Here is a 25,031-nt window from a genome sequence, read left to right on the forward strand (position 1 = left end):
GACAGTAATGTAACGGTCTCTCCTTACTGAATGGGAGGCAAGTACAAAGGACTGACTAGGAAGTTATTCTCTGAGAATTGAAGATGGGAATTTTGAGGGACGTGAAAGTTCAATTATCAACCTTTGTTACTACGTGGCCATGTGATTCAACTTGTCTCCCAGAAGATGATTAATTTTCTGAATACAAAAAAAGTATCCCATCATTGGTTATTATGGATATGGCTGTGTTTCCAAGGGGAATGGCATGATGACTAGTATTAATGATCTGGATATTTTATTCAAAGGCTGAACATTTTCCCTCACAATCATTCTGAAATAAGTTATTGTCACAAGCTTCTGCTTCATTTCTCTTATGAAGCTATAACCTATAAGTATATGCTGCAGCCATCAAGCTTTGGTCAACACATCTGCTAGACCAACTTAGCAAGGGCCTTTACCCAGAGTCACTGTCACTTGCCTCTGGGGTAAGTGCCTTTGGTCACTAAACAGATAACTTCAAGTGCAGTGGCACGATTGTTCTAGCCTGGAATGAGGCATATCTGCCTTTGACTCCATAAAAGGGGCATTTTGCTACTTGGAATTCTAGAAGGTGCTCATTAGGAAAGTCAAAATTGTCTTACTTTTGAGCAAAAACTATTGTTAGGTAGGAATTAGGCCTTTAATAAAGAGTAAATTGAAGCAAGGAGTGAACTTATTCGTAGAAATGGAAACATATATTCTAATTTTGTGAAGAGTCATTGGAATAATGAATCACTGTTAAACCTTTTGTGTGTTTTTAAAATTAGAACGTCAATCATTTTAACACTTTATGTAAGCAACTGACGCAAACAGATTAAAAATTATTTAGAAATCTGGATGTGACAAAGTGTAATTTTGAGGATAATGTTGAAAAGGGCAAGGATTGGCAAACTATTTCTGTAAAGGGCCTTGAGAGTCAGCTACAGGCCAGGTAGCGCCTGTCACCTTGTGCCACTGTTGCACAAAAAAGTCATAGTCATCATGTAAACAAACGAATGTAGTTGTGTTCCAAAAAACTTCACTTGAAAAAGGAAGAAAAGGGCCTCTCTGGTGGCTCAGTGGTAAAGAATCCACCTGCCAATGCAAGGGACACGTGTCGACCCCTGGTCCCGGAAGATCCCACGTGCCCTGGAGGCAACTAAGCCTGTGCACCACAACTATTGAGCCTGAGCTCTAAAGCCTGGAGGCCGCAACTCCTGAAACCTGCTCACTCCAGGGCTTGTGTCTCAACAAGAGACACCACGGCAGTGAGAAGGAAGGGTAAGCCCTGCTTGCTGCAACTAGAGAAAAAAACGGAGCAGCAACAAAGACTCAGCACAGCCAAACATGACTAAATAAATACTAAAAGAGAAAAGAAAAAGAAAAACAGAGGGCAGACCAGATTTGGCCCATGGGTATAGTTTGCTGATCCCTGTCCTAAAGGATTTGTTCCCCAAGTGTGGCTCCCCAACTAGCAGCACCAGTATTACACAAGATCTTGCTTGTTACGGAAGTTTCTGGGCCTTGCTCAAGACTTTGGAGTTTGAGAATCTCTGGTTCTCCAGTAAGGACTAATGAACGTTCGGTTCAGTTCAGTCACTCAGTCATGTCCGACTCTTTGTGACCCCGTGGACTGCAGCACGCCAGGCTTCCCTGCCCATCACCAGCTCCTGGAGCTTGCTCAAACTCATGTCCATCGAGTTGGTGATGCCATCCCCTTCTCCTCCTGCCTTCAATCTTTTCGAGCATCAGGGTCTTTTCTAATAATTCAGCTCTTCACATCAGGTGGCCAAGGACATTACTCCCCTCCAAAATATTTCTCCCCCTTCACACCTCTAGGCCTAGCACCTTATACATGAGCAGATGTATGAACAGGGAAGATATATAGTGCAGACACTGTTTTGTGGCTATTTATTTGCTGGCTTTGGAGAATCAAAGCTTATTGCTCTTTAATCATAAATATGACACAGTTGGAAACAGATTAAAGGCTTTACTGGGTTTAAGAAAGGTAAAATCTCTTTTAAAAATGTAAAATTGATTAAGGCACATGTCTCCTGTGATCAATTTAAGTATTATGTATCTCCTGAAAATTTATATCTAAAGTCACAGAACTGTCTAACAAAAAAGTTGTTTTTAATCATAGAAACATACAGTGGTTTAAAGAAAAAAGATAAAAGGTAATAAAACTTTGATTGCTTAAGAGTTCTATAGGTATTTAGCCTAATAAATCATTATAGGCTCAACACTGCCTATGTTATAGTCAAACTAGTTTGTTTCCCTGATAATGTGCCATAGATAGGGGGTTAGTTTGTTCAGATTCAGAAATAAACAGTCAGATCTTATTTGTAGACTCTTAGAGAAGTCATCCGGAGAAGGCAATGGCAAACCACTCCAGTACTCTTGCCTTGAGAATCCCAGGGACGGGGGAGCCTGGTGGGGTGCCGTCTTTGGGGTCACACAGAGTCGGACACGACTGAAGCAACTTAGCAGCAGCAGCAGCAGCAGAGAAGTCATCCAATCCATTCTCCACTCACATAAATATGTCATCAGCACATGAGTTAGTGCCAAGGAGCACAAAAGACCCTGCCGTTCTTTGGTCTAACAACTAGGTATGAGGATGTCTTCAGGGAATTCAAGAGGGGAAGTGGTGGAGCCTTTCTAAATATTACCTTTTTTACCTTTTAAGTCAATAGGTTATTAAACTAAGAAAAAAATAACTCCACATAAAAGAAAATGCATGCTTCCTAAGTTCTCCTTTTAGGAGTCCAAACCTAAAGTGAAGGTCAGGATGCTTACCCGAATAAATCCATTTTCTGGAGGGACTGGTTGAGGACACCCTGAATCTGATTCTAATTCAGGGAGATCAGTTTCTTTCATGTCCTCATCATCACTGATGCATGGTTGTCCACTAGAAGGGAAAAAAAAAGACGTGTATAATAAAATAAATATGTACACATACTTAAATGTCTATGTATACATATATGGATGCATATATATATATATATACACACACATTATGTATGTATGTGTGTGTATATATATATTTTAGAGCATGCTAAGTTGCTTTAATTGTGTCTGACTCTTTGCAACCCCATGGACCATAGCCCACCACGTTCCTCTGTTCATGGGATTTCCCAGGCAAGAATACTGGGGTGGGTTGCCATGACCTCCTCCAGGGAATCTTCCTGACCCAGAGATAGAACCTGTGTCTCTTATGTCTCCTGCATCGGCAGGTGGGTTCTTTGCCACTAGCACCACCTGGGAAGCCCATATATATATATAAAACAGATAAAAAAGAGAGAAAATATTAGAGAGGAAAGGGGGTAGTAGCATATCTAACACCTCACTGATATGTTGGAATAGGTAAAATTCTAAGTATTTCTTCACTTAGCAATAAGAAAATAAATATTGCAAGTCTCTAGCAGCGGGGATGGGGGCTGCCCGCTCTCTCCGGTGCCTGTCTTCCCATCCTTACTCGTTCTGCATTATGGAGAACGTGCAGTGCTCCTCTTGCCGCCTCTCCCCCTCACAGTGTTTTCCTCCTTGCTGAGGGGCAGGGTTGTTGCATTCGCGGGTTCTCGATCTCCTATAAGTAGCATCACACGAGCTCCAGGAGGACCAGCAGCCCCAGTTCCCGTCCACAGCATCTGGAAGACAGGGACATCCACCCACCGATCTCAGTGCAGCCCAGAGAACTGGGCTTTGAAGCCAGGCCAACTTGGTTGCCTCGCGTTTTAGCTGTGGGATCCTTTGCAGCATATCATAGAGTTGTTGTCAGGATTAGAAGAAATTCTCTGTGCAAAGTGGCTGATACATCATCTGTTTTTACTTTCCTGTTCCCACAGGAAGAATAAAATGGCAACAGCTCTGAATAATTTTCAACTATCAGCAATGTGTCACATAGTACATATATGCATACACCTATGTGTACACGGAGAAGGCAGTGGCACCCACTCCAGTACTCTTGCCTGGAAAATCCCATGGACGGAGGAGCCTGGTGGGCTGCAGTCCATGGGGTCGCTGAGGGTCGGACACTACTGAGCGACTTCACTTTCACTTTTCACTTTCATGCATTGGAGAAGGAAATGGCAACCCACTCCAGTGTTCTTGCCTGGAGAATCCCAGGGACAGGGGAGCCTGGTGGGCTGCCGTCTATGGGATCGCACAGAGTCGGACACAACTGAAGCGACTTAGCAGCAATGTATACATATTAACATCTTCTGAAAAGTATATCTATCTATCTAATATATATATTAAAATACATTTCTAAAGCTAATAGACTATATTCTTACTCCCATGACACATTTCTTTCTAAAGAGGATTAGAGGTAGCTATGAATATATCTTAGTCCAGTATGAAAATTTTGATTGTGGCGTAATTTGTCCCTTATTACAAGCCATCCTTATTCTACATTATAATGCATAAGAGACTCATAACATCAGTATCATATAGTTTACTTTATAGTCTGTTTTTTAATTTTATTTACCTTATGTTATAGGCATTGTGCTGTTTATTTCATATTCATATGTTGTTGTTGTTTAGTCACTTCCGTTGTGTCTGATTCTGTGTGACCTGATGGACTGTAGCCCGTCAGGCTCCTCTGTCCATGGGATTCTCCAGGCAAGAATACTGGAGTGGGTTGCCATTTCCTTCTCCAGGGGATTTTTCTGACTCAAGGATCAAACCTAGTTCTGTCTCCTGCATTGCCAGGTGGGTTCTTTACCACTAGCACCACTTGGGAAGCCCAACTACATAAACACACATATATAGCTTTCGAGTGTTTAGTGGCCTTATCCCCATTTTATGGAAAACAGATTGAGGCACAGAGAGGTTAGGTGACTTTTCCAAGGTCACACAGCTGATAGGTTACAGCTGAGATTGACATCAAACTGTTTGACTTTTGAGTCTAATTTTCTCCAGGCTTAATTTCCTTGTGAATTTGCATAAGGTGGAAATTGCAAGGACAAGTTTTGTTTGTTTTGCTGTTTTCATCAACCAACCCAGAATACCTTGGGGAGGGGAAAGTTTCCTGCCCCCTAGTAAGTTACTGACACTTACTAGATTTGTAATCCGGGGACCGTCTCTCACAGTTCTCGCCATAGGTGCCGCTCTGGCAAACACACAGACATTCGGTCCCTGAGAGCACGGGGCGGCCATTGTTAGGGCATCGAGCACACTGGCAAGGGTCAAACTTGGCTGCATACTCTCGAAAAGCTCTCCTGAGGTTGTTCCGTCTTGTCACCGCACAGGGGATGTTTCTGACCAGGTCCGTGATGGGAGCAAGCTAAGAGCAGATGGGAGGGGGAAGCTCTAGTCAGAGTCACCTCTTTGGCACATGTTGACATCACCACCCAGTTCTCATGGAATCAGAGGCAAGACCTGGGCAATAGTATGCTTCAAAGCGATTATTGTAGAATACGGCATATCTGTCTATTGAACCAGTAGAGAAAAGCCCTCTCCATGAGGGAAGGGGAGGGCAGGGAGCTTCTTCCCTTCTATCCTGGGTAGAGCAGCAGTCTTCAAGATTAGCTGGCTTTCACTGTCCTTAAAGTACAGCAAGTGTAATGTACTTAGAGTTTACTTTCCCTGCGCTTCTACTATGGAGGAAGCCTCAGATGAGGTGTCACTTATGAGAATCTTACTTATTGAGCATCAGCGTCTGGAGATAAGTGACTAAGAGTCAGGCAGCTCAGGAATGTTTTGGTGAAACATCAACAAGTTTGACTCAAGCAGAAAGATCTGGGAAGAGTGAAGTCTGTGTTCTTTGTTTTTCCAGGGACAATACTATTGGCTTTTGGTGAATCAGGTGAAAAAATGTGGAAAGAGAACACAAAGAAATGAACTTGCTGGTAGAATCTATAGAAGAATTACAATAACAAATATGGGGGCTAACACAAAAATCAAGGCTCATCAACATTTTAAAACCCCAGAGGAATGACTCTCTATGCAGTGTATGACTCACAAGTGCCCAGATGGATGGCTGGACCACATTTTCCTACCATAACCTGTAGAATTCCAAATATCTTCACACTGCATGTAAATCATCCTACTTTCATGATGGTTGAATTCCTTTATTTTCATTTGAATGAAATGAGCAGAATAGCTCCTTCAGTGGCTTTAAAAAATGTGCTTCTGTTTCAGGCAAAACTGGTTTAAGTGGCATATGACTGATTTGTGGACAAAGTATTTCAGACATAATAAAAAAAACCCCTTTAATGTAATTACAACAAATATAAGACTGGTAAATTTAATCAATGGTGATAGAAACAGAATTTCAAATGGATCTAAAATCTCATATATCCCACAGAGCTATAAATGAAGATTTAGGAGTGCTCATCTACTAAAGAATTGCAAGAAAAATACAGAAATCAAATGTATTATATACATGGGAAGATAAAGAGCCCTACTTTAGGCAAGTTTAGGCAGTTTTATGCATCAAATTTCCTCTTTTGGTATTTTATGTATGCTATGAATTCTAAATGCCTAACTACAGAATGCTTGTTCGAACAGCTAAAACAAGGGATGTGTAATTCAATGTTTTTTAAAAAGGTATATTGTGCATGCACACCAAAGAAACACATTTCTTTTATCATCTGAGAAGAAAATGGAAAAGGAATTGTGTGATGCATAGTTTGGGCCGCCAGACAACAGCTTTAGCTCTTACCCATAATGCTTTTTGACCTTACCGCAAAGTCGATCACAGAAGGATTTTCCTTCACTGATTCTAACCAGTCAGAAAATACCCTCTCTTCCGGAACCCGGCTCCCTTTCTCCCAAGCCAAAGCCGCCGCATACGCGCTCCTCCCACCTTGAACCAGCGATATGGATTTCTCTGATCCCTGCATAAAGGAACCTGCAAGGTATTTCAAGAAAATGACTTGTTTAATTTTATTGCAAATTCAAACTTGAAAGTAAAGCCTATTTGCACAGGAAAAAGGAGCAGATGGCAGAACCTTGTAGCTCCATTAAGTCAGCTAAGTGAAAGCTCTGGAACACACCTCCTGTCCCTAGAGGGAGTTTAATAATAGAAATGATAACCATAGTGCTAACAGCTACCATTTATTAAGCAACTCGTGTATGTTGGGCACTCTACTCTCATTATTCATGTAATTCTCATAACAGTCCTGAGAAGTAGGTGTTATAATAAACATGGACTTTGAAGCCAGAAGTAATTTGGCCCAGAACACGTGGTTACTAAGGAGAGAGAAGAGGTGGGATACAGACGTAATCCAAGGCCTAAGGACTCTGCCTCCTGCTCTTTGATGCCAAACCTCCCACTTTTGACTTATATAAGCATATGTCTTGGGCCCCAGAATAACATAAATCACATGGTTTCTGACACCCATTCAGTGGACCACCATGCCATAATTGACTACAGTTACAGAAGAAGGTGATAGAATGCTTTTAAGCTTAAAGATAGGAGTAAAAGTACAACTAACCAAAGGGAAAAATTAAACATAGGAGTTGGCACAATGTTGCTTTAGAGGTAAAGCATTTACTGTATATAGGAAAGATCTTTTACATACATTTTCAGGACAATTCCTATTAACTAATAGTGTCTTTAATATGAGTCTGTGTGCGTGCTCAGTCGTGTCTGACTCTGCGACCCCATGGACTCTAGCCTGCCAGGCTCCTCTGTTGATGGAAGTTTCCAGTCAAGAATACTGGAGTGGGTTGCCATTTCCTTCTCGAGGGGATCTTCCTGACCCAGGGATCTAACCTGAGGCTCATCTCCTGAGGCTCTTGCATTGGCATGTGGATTTTTACCACTACAACACCTGAGAAGCCCAGCTGGGTGATAAGAAATTGTAATGAGAAAATGAAATGGTAAAGAGGTTAGTGATATGGGTAACAGTTAATGGCATTGATTTGATGTCTGTTCTGGAGTTTCAGTAAAGTTCAGCCATGCCCCTGTTTAGAAATTCTGCAGTGAGGGAGACTAGGATGATTAAAACAATGGATGAAATACTCTCTCTATGGAAAAACTATGGTCTTTTTCAAAGTGAGCTGCTTAAGAGGGATATAGGAAGAACATTTTAGAAGGTGTTTTTTTTTTTTTTTTTGCATTTATTTTTCTTGTGAAATACGAGAGAAATCATTATTTACCAATATATCAAATACCTACTGACGGTGATTCTGACTTGCTAGATTGATATCATATATGTCATAAGTGGAATGACACTATGGTAAGAGTTATACATGATAAGCTTGGAATCTTAAAGAAAGAACTAGAGTTAAGTCTATTTATTATTCTATTAAGTACTATGAACAGAATGCTTACAAGTGAATAAATGGCTTAAAAAAAATTCCAGAAAGAAAATTCAGACTGAAGATGATACCTATAGCGCAAACATAAGCAAAACAACTAGAAGGAAGAATAGATATTTCTCTTTCTTATGCAAGCTTCTCATTGTCACAACATGAGTTTGACACCAAAGCTGCCTCAAAACACATCAAAAGTTTCAAGCAGATTTATGAATTATTATCACTGTGATATGATATCAAAACCAGGGGTTTCCTAGTGGTTCAGAGGTGAAGAGTACACTGCAAGGCAGGATAGTTGGGTTTGACTCCTGGCCTGGAAAGATCCCCTGGAGAAGGAAATGGCAACCCACTCAAGTATTCTTGCTTGGAAAACCCCATAGACAGAGGAACCTGGCGGGCTATAGTCCATGGGGTCACAGAAGAGTTAGACTTGACTGAGAGACTCAATGACAACGATGATGAGCAAGATAATGAAAAATTCTATTTTATATAGACTATCTTTTGAAACTAGCTCAGGGTTAGAAATAGACATATCTATATTCTTAAGTGTGCTTTTAGTAAACAACATAAATACGTCTTTGTTTTTAGGCAAATTGTCATTGTGATTGATCAATGTTAGTTGACAATGTTCTATAAACCAGGCACTAAAAACTTGGGTTGGGGAGATGACACAATTCAGGAATATTAGCGATGTGTAAGCTGGGTAGGATGGATGGTTGGGTTGATTATTCGGTTTGGATACCACTGCAATAGTCTCTGGTTTTGCAGTGTCTTCCTGTTATGAGTTCATTTTGGACATTTTCTCATCTCTATGTTGGAGGGATTTTACAGTTGAGTAGTTTTTATTCATTGAGTACTCAAGAATGAACATTTCCAGAATGCTCTCAGGTTTTGAGATATCTTTCTGATGAACACATTTTCTTTTCTGTGTTAGAAGTTTGTGAACATTCCTCTATTGTCTTAGCATTGCATTTTGTGAATAAGTCTGATGCCAGCCAGATTTTGTTGTTATTCTATAGGGAAATTATTTTTTCAGCTAAGGTACTTGAATTCATTTTAAAAATCTTTGAATTTAGTTAATTAGCTAGAATTTGCCTTGAAATTGCATATTTGAACCATATTTCTGATATAATTAATCAAGACACATTTCATCCTTTCTTTCAGGGACACGTTCATATATTTACTTATTTATTAAAATAGTTTTTCTCTTTCATTTCTTGGGCTCGCTATTTCAGGAACACGAATTCCCATATATTAAATTATATTTGTCATTCTATTTCCATTAGATATTCTTTAATAATGGTTAATATCTGAATTTTTCTGCATTTATTATGAATTACTTTGGATCTTTGTTTTATTAATTTTACTTTCAGACAATTATATCTTGAATTTGCAGTGTCTATTTATAACTATAATGGTGATTCTTTTCAATATTTGTGTCCTTGCACCTTAGTTTTGAAATCTTCCTTTTCAGTTAATTCTTATATTTAATCTTTTCAAACTCTGAGCTCTTGATTTATTGAATTCTCGTTCTTATTAGGTTATTCTATTGCAAGACAAACTGGTATAGAATTTGTATATTCTCTGGTTTACATTACAAGGTTGATTGCATACTGCTCTTTTTTTGACTGTAATACAAATGTGTAGTTATCAAATCAGCTCTCATTTTGCTTATACTCAACATGGGCATCCACATGTAAACCATCAATAGCCTCTGATACTTAAAACTATCTACTTATTATTATAAGTAGCTTGGCTATTTTTAATACTGGGTGACCTTGGCTGTCCCCCAGTGACAATATAAGCTTCATATTTTGGGAGTTTCTGTAATTCCCTTTGTTCTGAGCAGTCATCAGTCAGAAAAAATAAGGGAATGAGAGAATTTTACACAGAGAAGGAGGTATTTATAATGACAAGGCACAGTCGAGAGCATGACTTATTTAGGAAAGAGAGGCAGAAACTTAGCTAGGCAGAAAGTGAGGCAGGAACTTATCTTCAAGGCTATGTGAAGCCATGACATGTTTAAGGCCTGAGTGTTTCATGATAAGATTTGCCTTGGAGAATATTCCTCTCACAGAAAATGTGTAGAATAAGGCAAGACCAGAGGCAAAGGGACCAGTTGGGAGGCCTTTGTGGTAATCCAAGTTGGAAATGATGAATGGAAGGCATGTGCATGAAAATGAGGAACTGGGGAGAACTGGGAGAAATATTAAGGAGGAGGAATGACTGCTTACTGCTTGTAGAGGCAAGAAAGAGGGAGGGAGAAATCAAAGGCAGCACTCAGGTTTCTCACTTGGTTGTCTGAGCGTTTTTAATGTATTACTTTTAGAGCTTCCATGCATGCGTCTGCCTCGTTGCAACCTCATGGACTGTAGCCTGCTCGGCTCCTCTGTCCATAGGCTTTCCCAGGCAAGAATTCTGGGGTGGGTTGTCATTTCCTTCTCCATAGGAGGTTCCTGACCGAGGGATCAAACCTGTGTCTCTTGCACTGGCAGGCAGATTCTTTACCACTGAGCCATCTGGGAATCCCCCTTCTTAGAACTTATCAGTCTGTTTTTTCTTTTTTTTTTTTAATTGAAATATAGTTGATATACAATTTTGTGCTAGTTTCTAGTGTACAACAAAATCATTCTGTTTTATATATATATTAAATATATATATATGTAAATATTGGAGTAGGAAATGTGAACCCACTCCAGTATTTTTGCCTAGAAAACTCCATGGACAAAGGAGCCTGGTGGGCTACAGTCCATGGGGTTGCAAAGAATCAGACACAACTGAGCACACATGTAAATATATATATTTTTTTTCATAGTTTTTTCCATTATGGTTTATTATAAGATATGGAACGTAGTTTCTTGTGCTATGCAGTAGGACCTTGTTGTTTAGCTATTTTATGTATAGTAGTTTAGGTCTTTCCTGGTGGCTCAGATGGTAAAGAGTCCACCTGAAATGCAGGAGACCCAGGTTCGATCCCTAAGTTGGGAAGATCTCTTGGAGGAGAAAATGGCAAGCCACTCTAGTAAACTTGCCTGGAGAATCCCAAGGGCAGAGGAGCTTGTTGGACAGAGGAGCTACAGTCAACTGAGTCGCAAAGAGTCAGACACAACTGAGTGGCTAGGCACACATGCACACACAGACTAGTTTATATCTTCTAATCCAAAACTCCTAATTTATCCCTACCTCCACTTCCCATTTGATAATCATAAGTTTGTTTTCTATGTCCATGAGTCTGTTTCTGTTTTGTAAATAAGTCCATTTGTATCTTATTTTAGATTCCACATATAAATGATATCATATGTTATTTGTCTTTGTCTGACTTAGTATGATAATCTCTAGGTCCATTCATGTTGATGCAAATGGCATTATTTCATTCTTTTTTATGGCTGAGTAGTATTTCATTGTATGTGTATACTACATCTTCTGTATTTTTAATGGTTGTCTGTATATATCCTTACTTTGTAAACTCCTTGAATGGAAGACCTAGTTCATGTCCGTCCTTACTTTACGTCTAGTACTGGGTTTGGCCCACAGGAAGAATCAATAAATGTGCATTCAGACAACCTAAATAGGAGATGAAGAAAATACTAACCATGTCCCGTTTTGAGTAGTAACAATATTTGATTTGCTCCCTCCATACCACACATAGGACTCTGAGGCAGATAAATAAAACTAATGCAATAGAAAAATAGTGCAGTCACAGTCAAGTGCAATACTTAAGTTATTGCCAGTCAGAACCCACTAGGTAAGCTGCTACGAGAGTACTGTTACCTTCGTATTTCTCTGACAGTTTGTTAGTGGTGCACCGGTGTTCTACTTTTGTTTTTTTAACAAAAAGGAAGCGTTTCTTTGTTTCAATCCGGATACAATTTTTGGCTTCTTCCTCTGTTAAACCTGGGAAATAAAGGACAAGAAAAAAACCTTGAGAATGCACCCCGGAGAATTCAGAGACGAGCATGAGACTCTGAGCACTCGGGAAGGTACAGGTACTCTGTACCAGCATCCAGCTCCTCTGCTTCCCGTGAGCTTGAATGATTAAGGCTTTTACTACAAAGGCGGTTCTTCACAGGCCATGGGACATCCTGAAGAGTAGAGGTATTTATGAGTCCCTGCCATCCTCCCTGTGGGGATCATGTTGGCCTCTCCATGTTGCCTGCACACAGTAAACCTCTAAGCTTGCCCATGCTGTTGGCCACTGCCCCTGTACAGCATATCAGGAGATGAACACCTGCTCTGTTTGGTGCCTCATCGTCAGGGGGCACTGTTCTTTGGGGGCCACAGCTGATTCTGTGAGGACTGAGTCCGTTTCACTTCTTCCTCTGTTCACCACCTCAAGTGTAAATCTCGTTGGTCACCTCTCCTTCTCTGAACACTCATTCCCGTCCTCCTCTAAGCTTCCTCTCCCTGAGTTGGCCATTCACTCTATCTCCAAAACCCTTTGGTTTTGTCTCAGAAACTGACTTCCTGACTCATGAACTCTTCAGTGTCCTCCGGGACTGTTCACTCTTTCTGTTTATCTTAATTCAAGCCCATACTTGATACGTTTTCCCTGTTGTCTTCAAGGGAGGTTGACGCTGCCTGGTTCCCAGGCTCTTTAGGAACGGGAACTGGGCTTGATACCTTCCTAGTTTCCCAGGACTGCTTGCACAGGATGACACACCACAGTTGTTGTATAAGTCTTGTAAAAACCCTCATGCTCCAAGACTCAGAGTATCCAGTTCTAATACCTTTGGTCCTCGTTGTCCCGATCTTTTGCCAAACTTCCTCGTTTGTTGAAGATTTTGGTATCTGAATCAGTCTTTCCTGCCCTAATGCTGGTCCATTATTCTTTTTTAAAAAAAATTTTTATTATTTATTTATTTTATTATTATTCTTATTTACTTTACAATATTGTATTGGTTTTGCCATACATCAACACGCACCCACCATGGGTGTACATGTGTTCCTCATTATTCTTAAGGACTTCAAAAATTGGTGGGGGATGTCAGGGATTGAGTGGGACAGAGGCAGGGAAACAGGTCTGGCTGTTTGGAGGCTGACTTGGTACTGCGTCTCTGGGGTAGTTTGAGAAGTGTTTCCTTTTTTTTTTTTTTTAACAGCTTCCCAAGTCACCTGACCTGGTACGTGAAACACCAAAATTAGAATCCAATTTTTTTTAAAAAATTGCCTTGCAAAATACAAGCACATAAGAGATAGAGCTGTTAGGTGAACTATCAAGCACCTTAAAGCAAAGTAGTTTATCAATACTGATTCTTAGGGTTGCAGGTTACAAGAGGCAGGGAGGAGTGTTATCAGAGCCAGAGGCACCATGTGAGTATGTGATGCTAGAATATAAACCTGGGTGTGCGGCTCACCAAGGAACGAAGCTGAGTAGATGCGGATGAGGCTTCCTACTTTGTCGTTTTTTCAATAGTTTGACACATTCAAAGAGAGAAATCAAAGATTGGGAGTAAAAAAATGTCTTGGTTTGAGGCCCTCGTGTGTACCTGGCATTTTAATTTCTAACAAAAAAGATGGCTGTTTTGATTAGGCTGAATAAATATGACTCATTCTTCTTCCGGTGGCATTGTTCTTATAAATGGGTTAGTCAAGTGTTTGGGCCGTGTGAGGAATTTAATGGTCCCCTAACCCTTTCTTATTCTTTCATTAGATTTCTATGATTTATTTTAAATGATTTTTTGAGGTGGGCCATTTTTAAAGTCTTTATTGAATTTGTTAGAATGTTGCTTCTGGGTTTTTTGTTTTGCTTTGGTTTTCTGGCCTTGAGGCATGTAGGATCTTAGCCCCCTGACCAGAGATCAAACTTATATCCTCTGCATTGGCAGGCAGAATCTTAACCACCGGACCGCCGGGCAAGTCCCTAGCTTCTATGACTTATAAATGAAAATTAAATTGCATGTGACCAATTCATTAACTATAGGATAATTAATGAACTATAAACCTCGTTAATTTCAGTTTCTGATGGTTACAGGGGAATCCTTCAAGATTTGAATGACGAATCTCTCTTGTGAGCCGTGGTATTGGTCATGTGGTGTTGAAAATGTCAAGGCTTTATCAGTGAATTTCTGTACCAGCCTTTTCTTCCCCACAAGATGCCCTACAGCTTACGTCTGACCCTATCCACACTGACAAAGGAGTTGCTTCATGCTGAAGCACTTGCAGTCTCAAACCTGAGTTTGATGTGGCACAGGAATGAGTATTGCAGAAATGTCCTCAGCTACTCTGGGCAAAGATCAACAGTGTCAATCAAAAATGTCATACTGATAAACAGTGGGGTGAATAGCTTTTATTTTTCAGTCAGAGCAGAACATGACTTCCCAGCAAAAGAAATTTAAAATTACCATGTTGTAATAACATGATATTTTAATTGTTTACTGTTTTCTCTGTGTCCCTGAAGTTCTTTTTACCTTGCACACTAGAGCAAGGTCAACTTTTTATTCAAGGTTTTAAATTGACCATGGAACATTGCAGAATTGAGGAATACATCAAGAGATGCAAATAAAAAGCAATTTAATTTTGTTTTATTCTTCTTGCACTAGAGAAAGTACTCAGAGGTATTCGAGTCATTTTTTTTTTTTTAAATTAATGACAAGGGATATAACTCTTATTGAATAAAGCAAATAAAATTAAGCCTAAACTCTAGCTCTACATTGTGGCAAACGAAGTAAGGGGAAAAGAATTAAAAAGGGGAAAAGGAAGGAGGCCAAAATATGGATTCATCCACATGAGATGAAGCATATGAGAGTGGCAAAAACATTCATCCATATGAGAGTGGGCAAAGACAGACGCACACCCACTGGAGAATTCCATTTTAATGAGATTTTTTCTAAGTGTGTTTCATCTTAAACCACAGTTAAAATTAAGTGCCAATATTATTATTGTGACTCAGAGAAGTATATATATATACACACATATATGTATGCACATATTTCATGACTATAAGATTATATATTACATATAAAATATGAGAATGTATTATATACATATACATAAATATTATATATATGTGTGTAGTGTTTGTATGTGTACATAGGTGTGTATGGTTGTATGTTTCCAGTTTTATATGACACCTCAGACTCTCTTTCTTTCTCTTATTATGTATATCTGTGTGTCTAAAGTCTCTACCTTTATTTAAAGAGAAAGAGATGGAAAGTGAGAGTGTTTCAGGAAGAAAGTATAGCTCATCACTCTTCATTTTAGTTATAGGGCTTCAACTATTAAAATCCTGGATAGTTGATTAAAGATTCACATAGTTCTTTAACTGACCTGAATTCTAAGCCTTTAGCAGCTTTGCTGTAAATACATGATGAGTATAGCTTATCGAATGAGAAATTATTCTCTGGGCTACAGCAGCAGTGACCAGAATAATTTCTTCCCTAGGGTGAGACGAAACCAAGACAAGGGCCAGAGACTTCCCCCAATCATTTTTGCTCAGCTTTAAGGTTGATGCTGTTCTCAATGGCAAAGACATCAAATTCAGTGAGCAAACATTACTCCAGTAGAAAGGATAACTGTAATGAAATGTAAGAGGCAACGTGGAAAGCCCATCGTAGTGTAAATCTCTGGGATTTCAGTTAACTCTGTCAGGCAAAAAATTTTGAAGACTTTCTTACTGAAAATCCTTTTCAAAGACATATGTCCTATCTCCTCTCTTAAAAAGCAGATCATGATGGACCTCTGCTCATTTAAAGTTAGGAAAAACTCAGGGAACCCACATTAAATATAACTATTTGCCATTATGAGATATAAGAATAGAGGGACTGAAATTCTACTGACCCCAGGGTTGGCTTGGTGTCTTTTAAAATAAATTCCTGATTTCTTTTGTAGAAGAGTCAAATGATCAAGAATTCTGATTTATTTAGGAGAATTGGACACTTGGGTTCTGGTTATTACATAGTTCCTAATCATGTTTTAAAGATAGAAGCATCACAAGGATGCTGTGTCATTTCACACTGAAGCCTGAAAACAAATTTATAAAAAGGTACTTAAGCTCTAATAGAAATGAATAGTAGTGACTGAGTGACTTCACTTTCCCTTTTCACTTTCATGCATTGGAGAAGGAAATGGCAACCCACTCCAGTGTTCTTGACTGGAGAATCCCAGGGACGGGGGAGACTGGTGGGCTGCAGTCTCTGGGGTCGCACAGAGTCGGACACGACTGAAGCGACTTAGCAGCAGCAACAGCAGCAAGATAATAGTTAAGAAATCAAAAGTTATTTTTTAAACCAAGATTTATATTATTATTTTATATGTAATCAGAAAATATCACAGATTATATCCCTAGATATAAAATTGCAACTTTTCCTCAAAGAAAAGTGCCTCCCATCTGGTTTCAAGTTTTGACACCAGTAGGGGCATGTCTGGCTCATATTAACTTAGTCCCTTGTCAAGTTATTAATTGCTTTTCATCTTTTGTCCTTGGCTTTTAGTTAAAATCATTAAAAGAAAAAGACTAGGTCCAGTCTTTAGAACTCAGTGCTTTCATTGCCTAGGGGCCCAGGTTCAGTCTCTGTTGGGGAACTGAAATCCCACAAGCCATGTAGCAAAAAAAAAAAAAAAAAAGTGTCAGTGGATTTGTTGTAATTACAATTTTATAAAATTATCTCCTATAAAAATTCTATAAGTAAATTATTTTTTAGAGTTTAGTTCCAAGACAAATTTTGTTTTCCTAGGTGATAGCATGTATCTATCTCTCTTTAGTTTACCACTGCTAGGCAAAATCCCATGGACGGAGGAGCCTGGTGGGCTGCAGTCCATGGGGTCGCTGAGAGTTGGACAAGACTCAGCGACTTCACTTTCACTTTTCACTTTCACGCACTGGAGAAGGAAATGGCAACCCACTCAAGTGTTCTTGCCTGGAGAGTCCCAGGGACGGGGGTGCCTCGTGGGCTGCCGTCTATGGGGTCACACAGAGTCGGACACGACTGAAGTGACTTAGCAGCAGCAGCAGCAGCAGCAGCAGCAGGCAGTTTTTGATGTTCTTAAATGTCAGGAAATTCTGGGACAAATCTGATGCCCAAGGAGGTTAAGCCTGTTTATTTCTCCTTCTTCTTTTGGCCTGAATTTTCTATTTTTATTTTCTTGAGTATGTACATTTTCGTTGTTCTTCATATAATTTTGGAAATAAAGCATGGTCAAAATAAAGTCAATAAAGAACTGAAAGGATATAGTAAGAGAAAAATGCAATACACAGTATCTTATCAGTTAAAAAGAAGTGTTGAAGAAATCGAACCTGAGTTCTTTAGTTCCTCCTTGCTAAACTGATAAAGGAGGTCGTACACGCCTCCCAGGGAGCCAGAGGTGAAATAGTGAGTCCCGAAGTCATCAAAGATCCGGCTGTATAAAGCAGAGTTGTATTCTAGAGGCAGATGGTTAAGTGCTTTCAAGAAGACATCAGAAAGCTGCAGATCTTTAGTTTTCATTGTGAAGTTTAAGACTTTTATGACTTTATGGATCCTAATAAAACTGGAAGCCTAAATGGAAGAGAAGAAAGAAGTGAAAAAAAAAAGATGATTAAAGGTAATGAAAGCTTGAGGTATCAAACATTAAATGTTTATCATCAGCTTCATTGTACTCATAGTATTATAATTGTTAACTGTCCATTGAATGTTCCCACATACAAAATGATAATTTTCATCTTATTTTTCCAGTACCTTTTCCATCAGTTCAGTTTCCTTAGATATCCAAAACGCTAAACAGATAAGCTGACCTCAATCATGTAAATTGTGTGATGGAGGGATATGCTGTCTACCAAAAAGAAATCAAGGATCAAAAAGTCAATCTTGCTTTTTTGATGGTCAATCATGGGTGCACCCCTACTGCATTTTTATTTAGAAAGCCTTGCTAATGCAAATAATTGAAAAAATATTGTATACATTTTCAGCTGGAAGTTACACAATGAAATTCAAGTTGTAGCTTTGTCCACCAGCTGGGGAAAGCATGTCAATTCTCTGGGCCTCAGTTATCTGGGAAAACTCACCTGTGCACAGCCTTCATCTGTGACACTTCACACTCCTTTCAACGCCAAGATGCTATGACTCAAAATTACTTAGGTGGTAAAATTAAGCAAAATCGTTTATATCCTCTGTCCTATATCCACAAACAGAACTATTTGTTTGGAGGTTCTTTTTTCTTTAATAATCTCTTGTTATGTCAGGTTAATTTAGGATTATGTGGTTGGTAGCTGCCCCAAATTTCATTCCATTAAATTGTCCTTTCCCACAGACACTGAATTTTATGAGTATATCCACAATACTGTTGTTTTAAAAAATTTTAGATATTATAACTAATTTCTTAGTTTTAGCAAATTGTAATGTTTAAGTAATAAAAAGAGAGGGGCATATTTTAGCCAAAAATCTGTATTAGTTAAATTGTTAAACCTGTTATTATTATGGCTGCAAATTATTAAACAGCTATCTTTCCATGTGCTATAATTATGACACAAAATGACTATTAACACAGAAGGGAAAAAAAAAAAAAAAACACCACAAAGCCTGAGGAAGAGGCAACATTTATTCCCCTCCCTCTGTTTTCCTCTTGCTATTCCTCCCTCCTCCCCTCCCTTTCTCCTTGCTCCCTTCTTCCCTTCAGTACATGTTTCTCTCAGCTATCTCAGAGGCAGTGGACACAAATGGGAGCAAGGCAGAAAAAATTCATGCCGTTGTGGAGCTTACATTTTAAGTGTCCATTAACTGTAAGTTTAATACTTGAGTTTTGTCATGGAGGTGTGGCTTTGGAAAGGTAGAGGGACATGGTGCTCTTAGGAAGAAGCACCCTTACTCCCTGAATATCTGAAATGCCTGTTTGGTTATGCGCATTGAAATAGGCTATTCAAAATTTTCAGGTCACTTTAAAAACGAAATTGTGGGACATACAAGGTAACTCGGCTTAGCACAAACATCTCCCTGGTGCTCCATTTGTCAGTTTCTGATGGCTAGAGCTGGCTATTTTGGACTAAAAAATTACATGACAGCAAGTTATTAACTATGTATGGTCTATTTCAACATTTTGTGAAATCTTGCATTATTTTAACCATCTTTTTGTTGGTTCAGTTTTGTAAAGCAATTCAAAAACACACTGAATCCTACTGAGATAACTGGTTTTTTGACTTTGAAACAGACTATCTGACCAACCAATGTTTAGTCAGATCTGTGCTTGACAAAGCATTGAGCACCGCTGAAGGGCTTGAAATGATTTTCAAGCTTGTGGGACCTTGTTTTCAGTATTTGAAGATTAAGAGAGGTTGCAGAAGCATTTTCTATTTAACCCGAGATATCCTGATTCCGTTCATATCTAATCAAAGATGTTGGGTTGAACCATACAAAGTTGCCAATCTTGTAAGTCAAAAATGGTTGAATATCAGCAATTTCATATGTTTGAACCTGATACTGTGAATAGTCTGAAATGTTTCCACTTTGAGGCAGATATTAGAGGATCAAATAAAAACTGTTTACCTACAAATAAGAGTTTTGTAAGTATTCTCTAGCATGTTTGAGACATTTAAAAACCAATTCTGAGAAGCAAATCTTAATATTGAAAGTGAAAGTGAAGTCACTCAGCCTTGTCTGACTCTTTGCAACCCTATGGACTGTAGGCTACCAGGCTTCTCCGTCCATGGGATTTTCCAGGCAAGAGTACTGGAGTGGGTTGCCTTTTCCTTCTCCAGGTTGTCTTCCCGACCCAGGGATCGAATCCAGGTCTCCTGCACTGCGGGCAGACTCTTTACCCTCTGAGCCACCAGGGAAGCTGGTATATATATGTGTCTGTGTAGATACACACACACACACACACACACACACACACACACATGTGTGTGTGGCTCATTCAATAAAAGAAACCAGCCTGCAATGCAGGAGACCCGACTTCAATCCCTGCGTTGGGAAGATTCCTTGGCGAAAGGAATGGATATCCACTTCAGTATTCTTGCCTGGCAAATTCCATGAACAGAGGAGCCCGGTGGGCTACAGTCCATGGGATCACAAAGATTTGGACACGACTGAGTGACTACAACACACACGCACACACATATATATTTCAGCACCTCCATTTCTCTCCTCATCTTTGATTATATTTTTGGGCAGTCATTTCCAATCCTGGATATGCAACCTGGAGGACTTTCAGTAAACTAAAAGAAGGACGTGAGGGGCATCATATAATCCATGATATAACCCATAATCCATTCAGAAGTGAACTAACAGGGGCTCCCCTGGTGCTCAGTGGTAAAGAATCTGCATGCCAATGCAGGAGAAATGGGTTTGATTCCTGATCTGGGAAGATCCCACATGCCGTGGAGCAACTAAGCCCGTATGCCCAAGTCCATGCTTCTCAACAAGAGAAGCCCCTGTAGTGAGAAGCCTGCACACCGTGACTAGAGAGTAGCCCCCACTTTCTATATTAGAGGAAAGCCTGTGTCACAACGAAGACCCAGCACAGTCAAAAATAAATAAATAAAAAATTTTTAAAGTAGGCTAACAATCTGTGTTATAAAAGGAATCTGTTTTGTTCTTTTTTTACATGCTCATATCACTAGAGCTATACTCTTTTCAGAGTTTGATGAAAATAAGCAAGAAGCTTGAAATAGAATGTGGTAGATGTGAATAGTGGGCAAAAATTAGAAAATTGATTTCATTTCCCAATTCTGGCATTTACTCATTTTACGATCACGAGTCACTTAGCTTCTTGTATTTGAGTATAGTGCCTGATGCAGGGTAGGTCTGTGATGGATGTCAGTTGAATTAAAAATAAATATATGGACTTCAATCTACTTATCTGCAAAATGATGTTAAAAATATCTACCATTACATGTTAAATAGTAAAGAAGGCTGAGTGCCAAAGAATTGATATTTTTGAACTGTGGTATTGGAAAAGACTCTTGAGAGTCCCTTGGACAGCAAGGAGATCAAACCAGTCAATCCTAAAAGAAATCAACCTCGAATATTCACTGGAAGGATCGATGCTGAAACTCCAGTACTTTGGCCACCTAATGCCAACCCATTGGAAAAGACTCTGATGCTGGAAAAGATTGAAGGCGGGAGGAGAAGGGGACAATAGAGGATGAGATGGTCAGATGGCATCACCAACTCAGTGAACATGACTTTCAGCAAGCTCCAGTAGATGATGATGGACAGGGAAGCCTGGCATGCTGCAGTCCATGGGGTCGCAAGAGTTGGACATGACTGAGTGAACAACAACATTACCTCTTAGGGTTCTTTTGAAGACAAATGAAATGCTTGGAAAAATTATCTGTAAAGTATTATATGCTATGCTAAGTCACTTCAGTCGTGTCCGACTCTGTGTGACCCCATAGACGGCAGCCCACCAGGTTCCTCCATCCCTGGGATTCTCCAGACAAGAACACTGGAGTGGGCTGCCATTTCCTTCTCCAATGCATGAAAGTGAAAAGTGAAAGTGAAGTCGCTCAGTCGTGTCCGACTCTTATCGACCCCATGGACTGCAGCCCACCAGGCTCCTCCGTCCATGGGATTTTCCAAGCAAGAGTACTGGAGTGCGGTGCCATTGCCTTCTCCGAAAGTATTATAAGTACTCATATCTACATAAGTATATGAATGAATTAATAAAAAATATGAGGGGCACTATGGTAGAAACATAAAGAGCAATAAAATGGTGCCCTCCAGTGCTGGTCTTTTTGGTTCTGACACTGGTACTTTGGTCTATTCTTTTCACATCTCCCCTCAAGTTCTAGGATTCAGGACTCAATCTTCCCATATGTCTCTTTGGAAAGAATAAATCCTACTTAGAGTGGTGGTTGTAATGAGAAATAGATACTATTTTAAAAGACACTTGTAAATGTCTAAAAATGCCTAATAGAAATCTAACCCCTAAATCACTTAAGAGTTGGAATACATATCTAGAAGATTTTACAAGCAAACAAAGGAAAAAGGAAGATATGAGGAAAGATTAACCAATGAAGATGCAGTTTTATGTATTGAAAAGTTCCATTAATTCCTGGCAAGAATAGTAGATAAAGTCCAATGCTTAGAGTATTAAAAACTGCAAATTTCCAGAGAGAGAACAAAAGAAAGAAGATCAGCTTACATGTAATTTTTCCTATGTAACAATAGAAATTAGAAGATAGTAGAATAACATCCACCAGCTATCAAGAAAAGAAGACTGTGTTCCAAGATTTCTTTATCCAGTCAAGATATTTTGCATCTTTATTGTTCAATTAAAAGGTAGACATTTTTGTATATATATAAGGATTTAGGGAATATACTTTGCATGTATCCTACCTAAAGAAAACACTGAAAATATGGCAATTGCATGAGAACAGGATCTCAAGAAAGGGAAGATCAAAGAAGAAGTGGTGATGAGCGTGTATATGGGAGGTCAGTTCAGTTCAGTCTCTCAGTCGTGTCCGACTCTTTGCGACCCCATGAATCGCAGCACGCCAGGCCTCCCTGTCCATCACCAACTCCCGGAGTTCACTCAGACTCACGTCCATTGAGTCGGTGATGCCATCCAGCCATCTCATCCTCTGTGGTCCCCTTCTCCTCCTGCCCCCAATCCCTCCCAGCATCAGAGTCTTTTCCAATGAGTCAACTCTTCGCATGAGGTGGCCAAAGTGCTAGACCTATATAAAATATATACTCATACACATATACATAGTAATACACAAATACAAAATACATATTCTGGACTGGAATTTATCAGTATTATGTGAGGAATTGTTAATAGGGAAGATGAGATCCAGAATAAATTACTAATGAACATATATAATATAAAAAAGAATACGAAACAATCCCTAGGAATAACTTGGAATACAAAGATTTTGAACTATCTCAATAAAACTGGAGGCTTTGGAGGCTTGTGGTGGTAGTGGTGGGGAAAGAAAGAAGCAAGTATGTTTGGAGATTGTGGGAATGGAATGCGGGGAGTAGAAAAATGATTGATCCTTTGGTGGAGGCTATATATCACTTTATGGAATAAAAGAAAAACATTGGTTTAATTATGTGCAGTAACCAGAGAAGGGTAAGTACCAGCAGAATTTAAAAGTTTAGTAGAACTTCCAAAATGACCAAAAAAAGTAAGAAGAAATGTGACAAAGAAAAGTAAAGAAACAAGAAACTAGCAACAAAGTTAAATGAGTGAAATATATTAAAGAGGGAAGGAGCATGATTAAATATTTCAGGAAAGATACTAAATAGAAGTTGGCTGAATTTCTCCAGCAAAGACCCTAGACTGTCAGATTATGTTAAAAAAAAAAAGCAAAATTCTGTTACATGTGTTTTATAAGAAAAGCATTTAAAATAATAAGACAAAAGTTAAAAGAGCAAGAACACAACCACAAACACAGCCAAATGCTTGCAAAAAAGGCATTATTATCTCTATAACTTTTGAAGTGGGCTATAACAACAAAAAAGTAAGTCTACTTAAATCTATGTTAGAAATCCTACTATTTGATATTAAAATGATCTCCTTCTCCTTGCACGATTGCTGGAATTGGTGTTATTTTTCAGGAGAAATTAAGAAGATCAAGAACCACTTTTATTACCTTTTTTTGGGAGGCTTGAATGGCTTGTTTGAAGGCAGAAGAATGGGAGCTGCTTTGACTTCTCTTTGAGGAATAGAAAATGGGTACACGAAAAGAGCTCGTTGCTAGGCCAGAACCTAAGGCTTCTTGATCTTTATTATCTTCGAGAGCAATTAAATCATCGTAGAAATCTGTTTCCAAATCATCTTCTTTAGTTTGCACCTGGAGGAAAATCCACAAGAAATAAAACGTAATTCAGGAAATTAGAGCTATTTGTGAACACCTAATGCAATGATCATTCATTCATTGATGCATTGAGTAAACAGTTATTGTGGACCCGTTTTCCTAGAGAACAAGGAATAGTATTAGTCTGTGTCTTCAGGAAGTTAATAGTTTAGTGAGGGAGAGAGACAAGCAGACACTCAATGAGAGTAGCATTATGTTGCCAAGGGGATTGCCACAAATAACTATAAAATTCAGAAAGGCAATACTAGGGAAGTTACCACCAAGGAAGTGACCCCAAACTGAGATTTAGTGAGGTGACAAGAACACAGACCTATGTTTAGTCTGCCTGTGAATTTGATGCTCTTTGCAAGCTAATGGAAGGTATGTTTCAGAAAATTGAGACCTAGAAAAGTGGAGGGCAGATCTTGTCCTACTCTGCTCTGGCTCCATCCTGAACCCCTCAGCCTTATTCATATACTGGGCATTAGCACTTCACTGGCCAAGTCTGCAAGACAGAGAACAAATCACCAATAATCCATTGGTTCTGTCTGGTAGGTGGTGATCGGTTTTCATCTGACTGGGTCTGAGAAGAAGAGAAACAGCAGCCAGTGAAACTTGAATTATGAGTACTTGATGAATTTTCCAAGCACAAGGTAAACCCTTGCTATGGTTATGCTAGTAAGAAGAGAACATTGGACAAATTTTTAAAAGTTGCAAAGTTGATTGATTGAAGAGTACCTCTTTATGTTAAAAATGCTTGTTTTGTTGGTAATGAAAAAAACTCTTGTTTTAAATTATTTAATATTAAAATGCACAGTGAGGCAAACCACATGTCATGGTTAAATAGCTTGCACAATTAGTCAAGGGAAGAAATAACCCAGCTGCAAGAGAGTCTTGCTCAACAGTAAAATACGGTCAAAAGTTCAGGGTTCCTTTGAGACATTGCAGTGCATGCTAGTTAGCTTTTAAAATGTCCACAATGAAGTGCATCCATTAACAACAAAGCAATACAACCATAATTAAATGTAGTTGCTGACATTTCTTTAATATTTGT

At 39.1% G+C, this 25,031-nt stretch overlaps 1 protein-coding gene across 2 annotated transcripts in view; it reads right to left on the minus strand.

Annotated features, from left to right (window-relative positions):
- C6 (complement C6) overlaps positions 1–25,031 on the minus strand; it is a 78,733-nt gene that overhangs the window by 24,552 nt on the left and 29,150 nt on the right. For both annotated transcript variants that reach the window (XM_086362546.1, XM_086362547.1), the window contains exons 7-13: positions 23,774–23,974; positions 17,495–17,735; positions 12,034–12,156; positions 6,684–6,850; positions 5,056–5,281; positions 3,473–3,644; positions 2,794–2,905 (exon numbers count right to left, since the gene is read on the minus strand). In XM_086362546.1, the coding sequence (XP_086218672.1) occupies positions 2,794–2,905; positions 3,473–3,644; positions 5,056–5,281; positions 6,684–6,850; positions 12,034–12,156; positions 17,495–17,735; positions 23,774–23,974 (1,242 nt within the window). The remainder of the gene's footprint in view (positions 1–2,793; positions 2,906–3,472; positions 3,645–5,055; positions 5,282–6,683; positions 6,851–12,033; positions 12,157–17,494; positions 17,736–23,773; positions 23,975–25,031) is intronic.

The sequence above is a fragment of the Bos grunniens genome, chromosome 20 (assembly GCF_055505025.1).
Source record: "Bos grunniens cultivar Pamir isolate PY7600 chromosome 20, Bosgru_T2T1.0, whole genome shotgun sequence".
Taxonomy (NCBI): domain Eukaryota; kingdom Metazoa; phylum Chordata; class Mammalia; order Artiodactyla; family Bovidae; genus Bos; species Bos grunniens.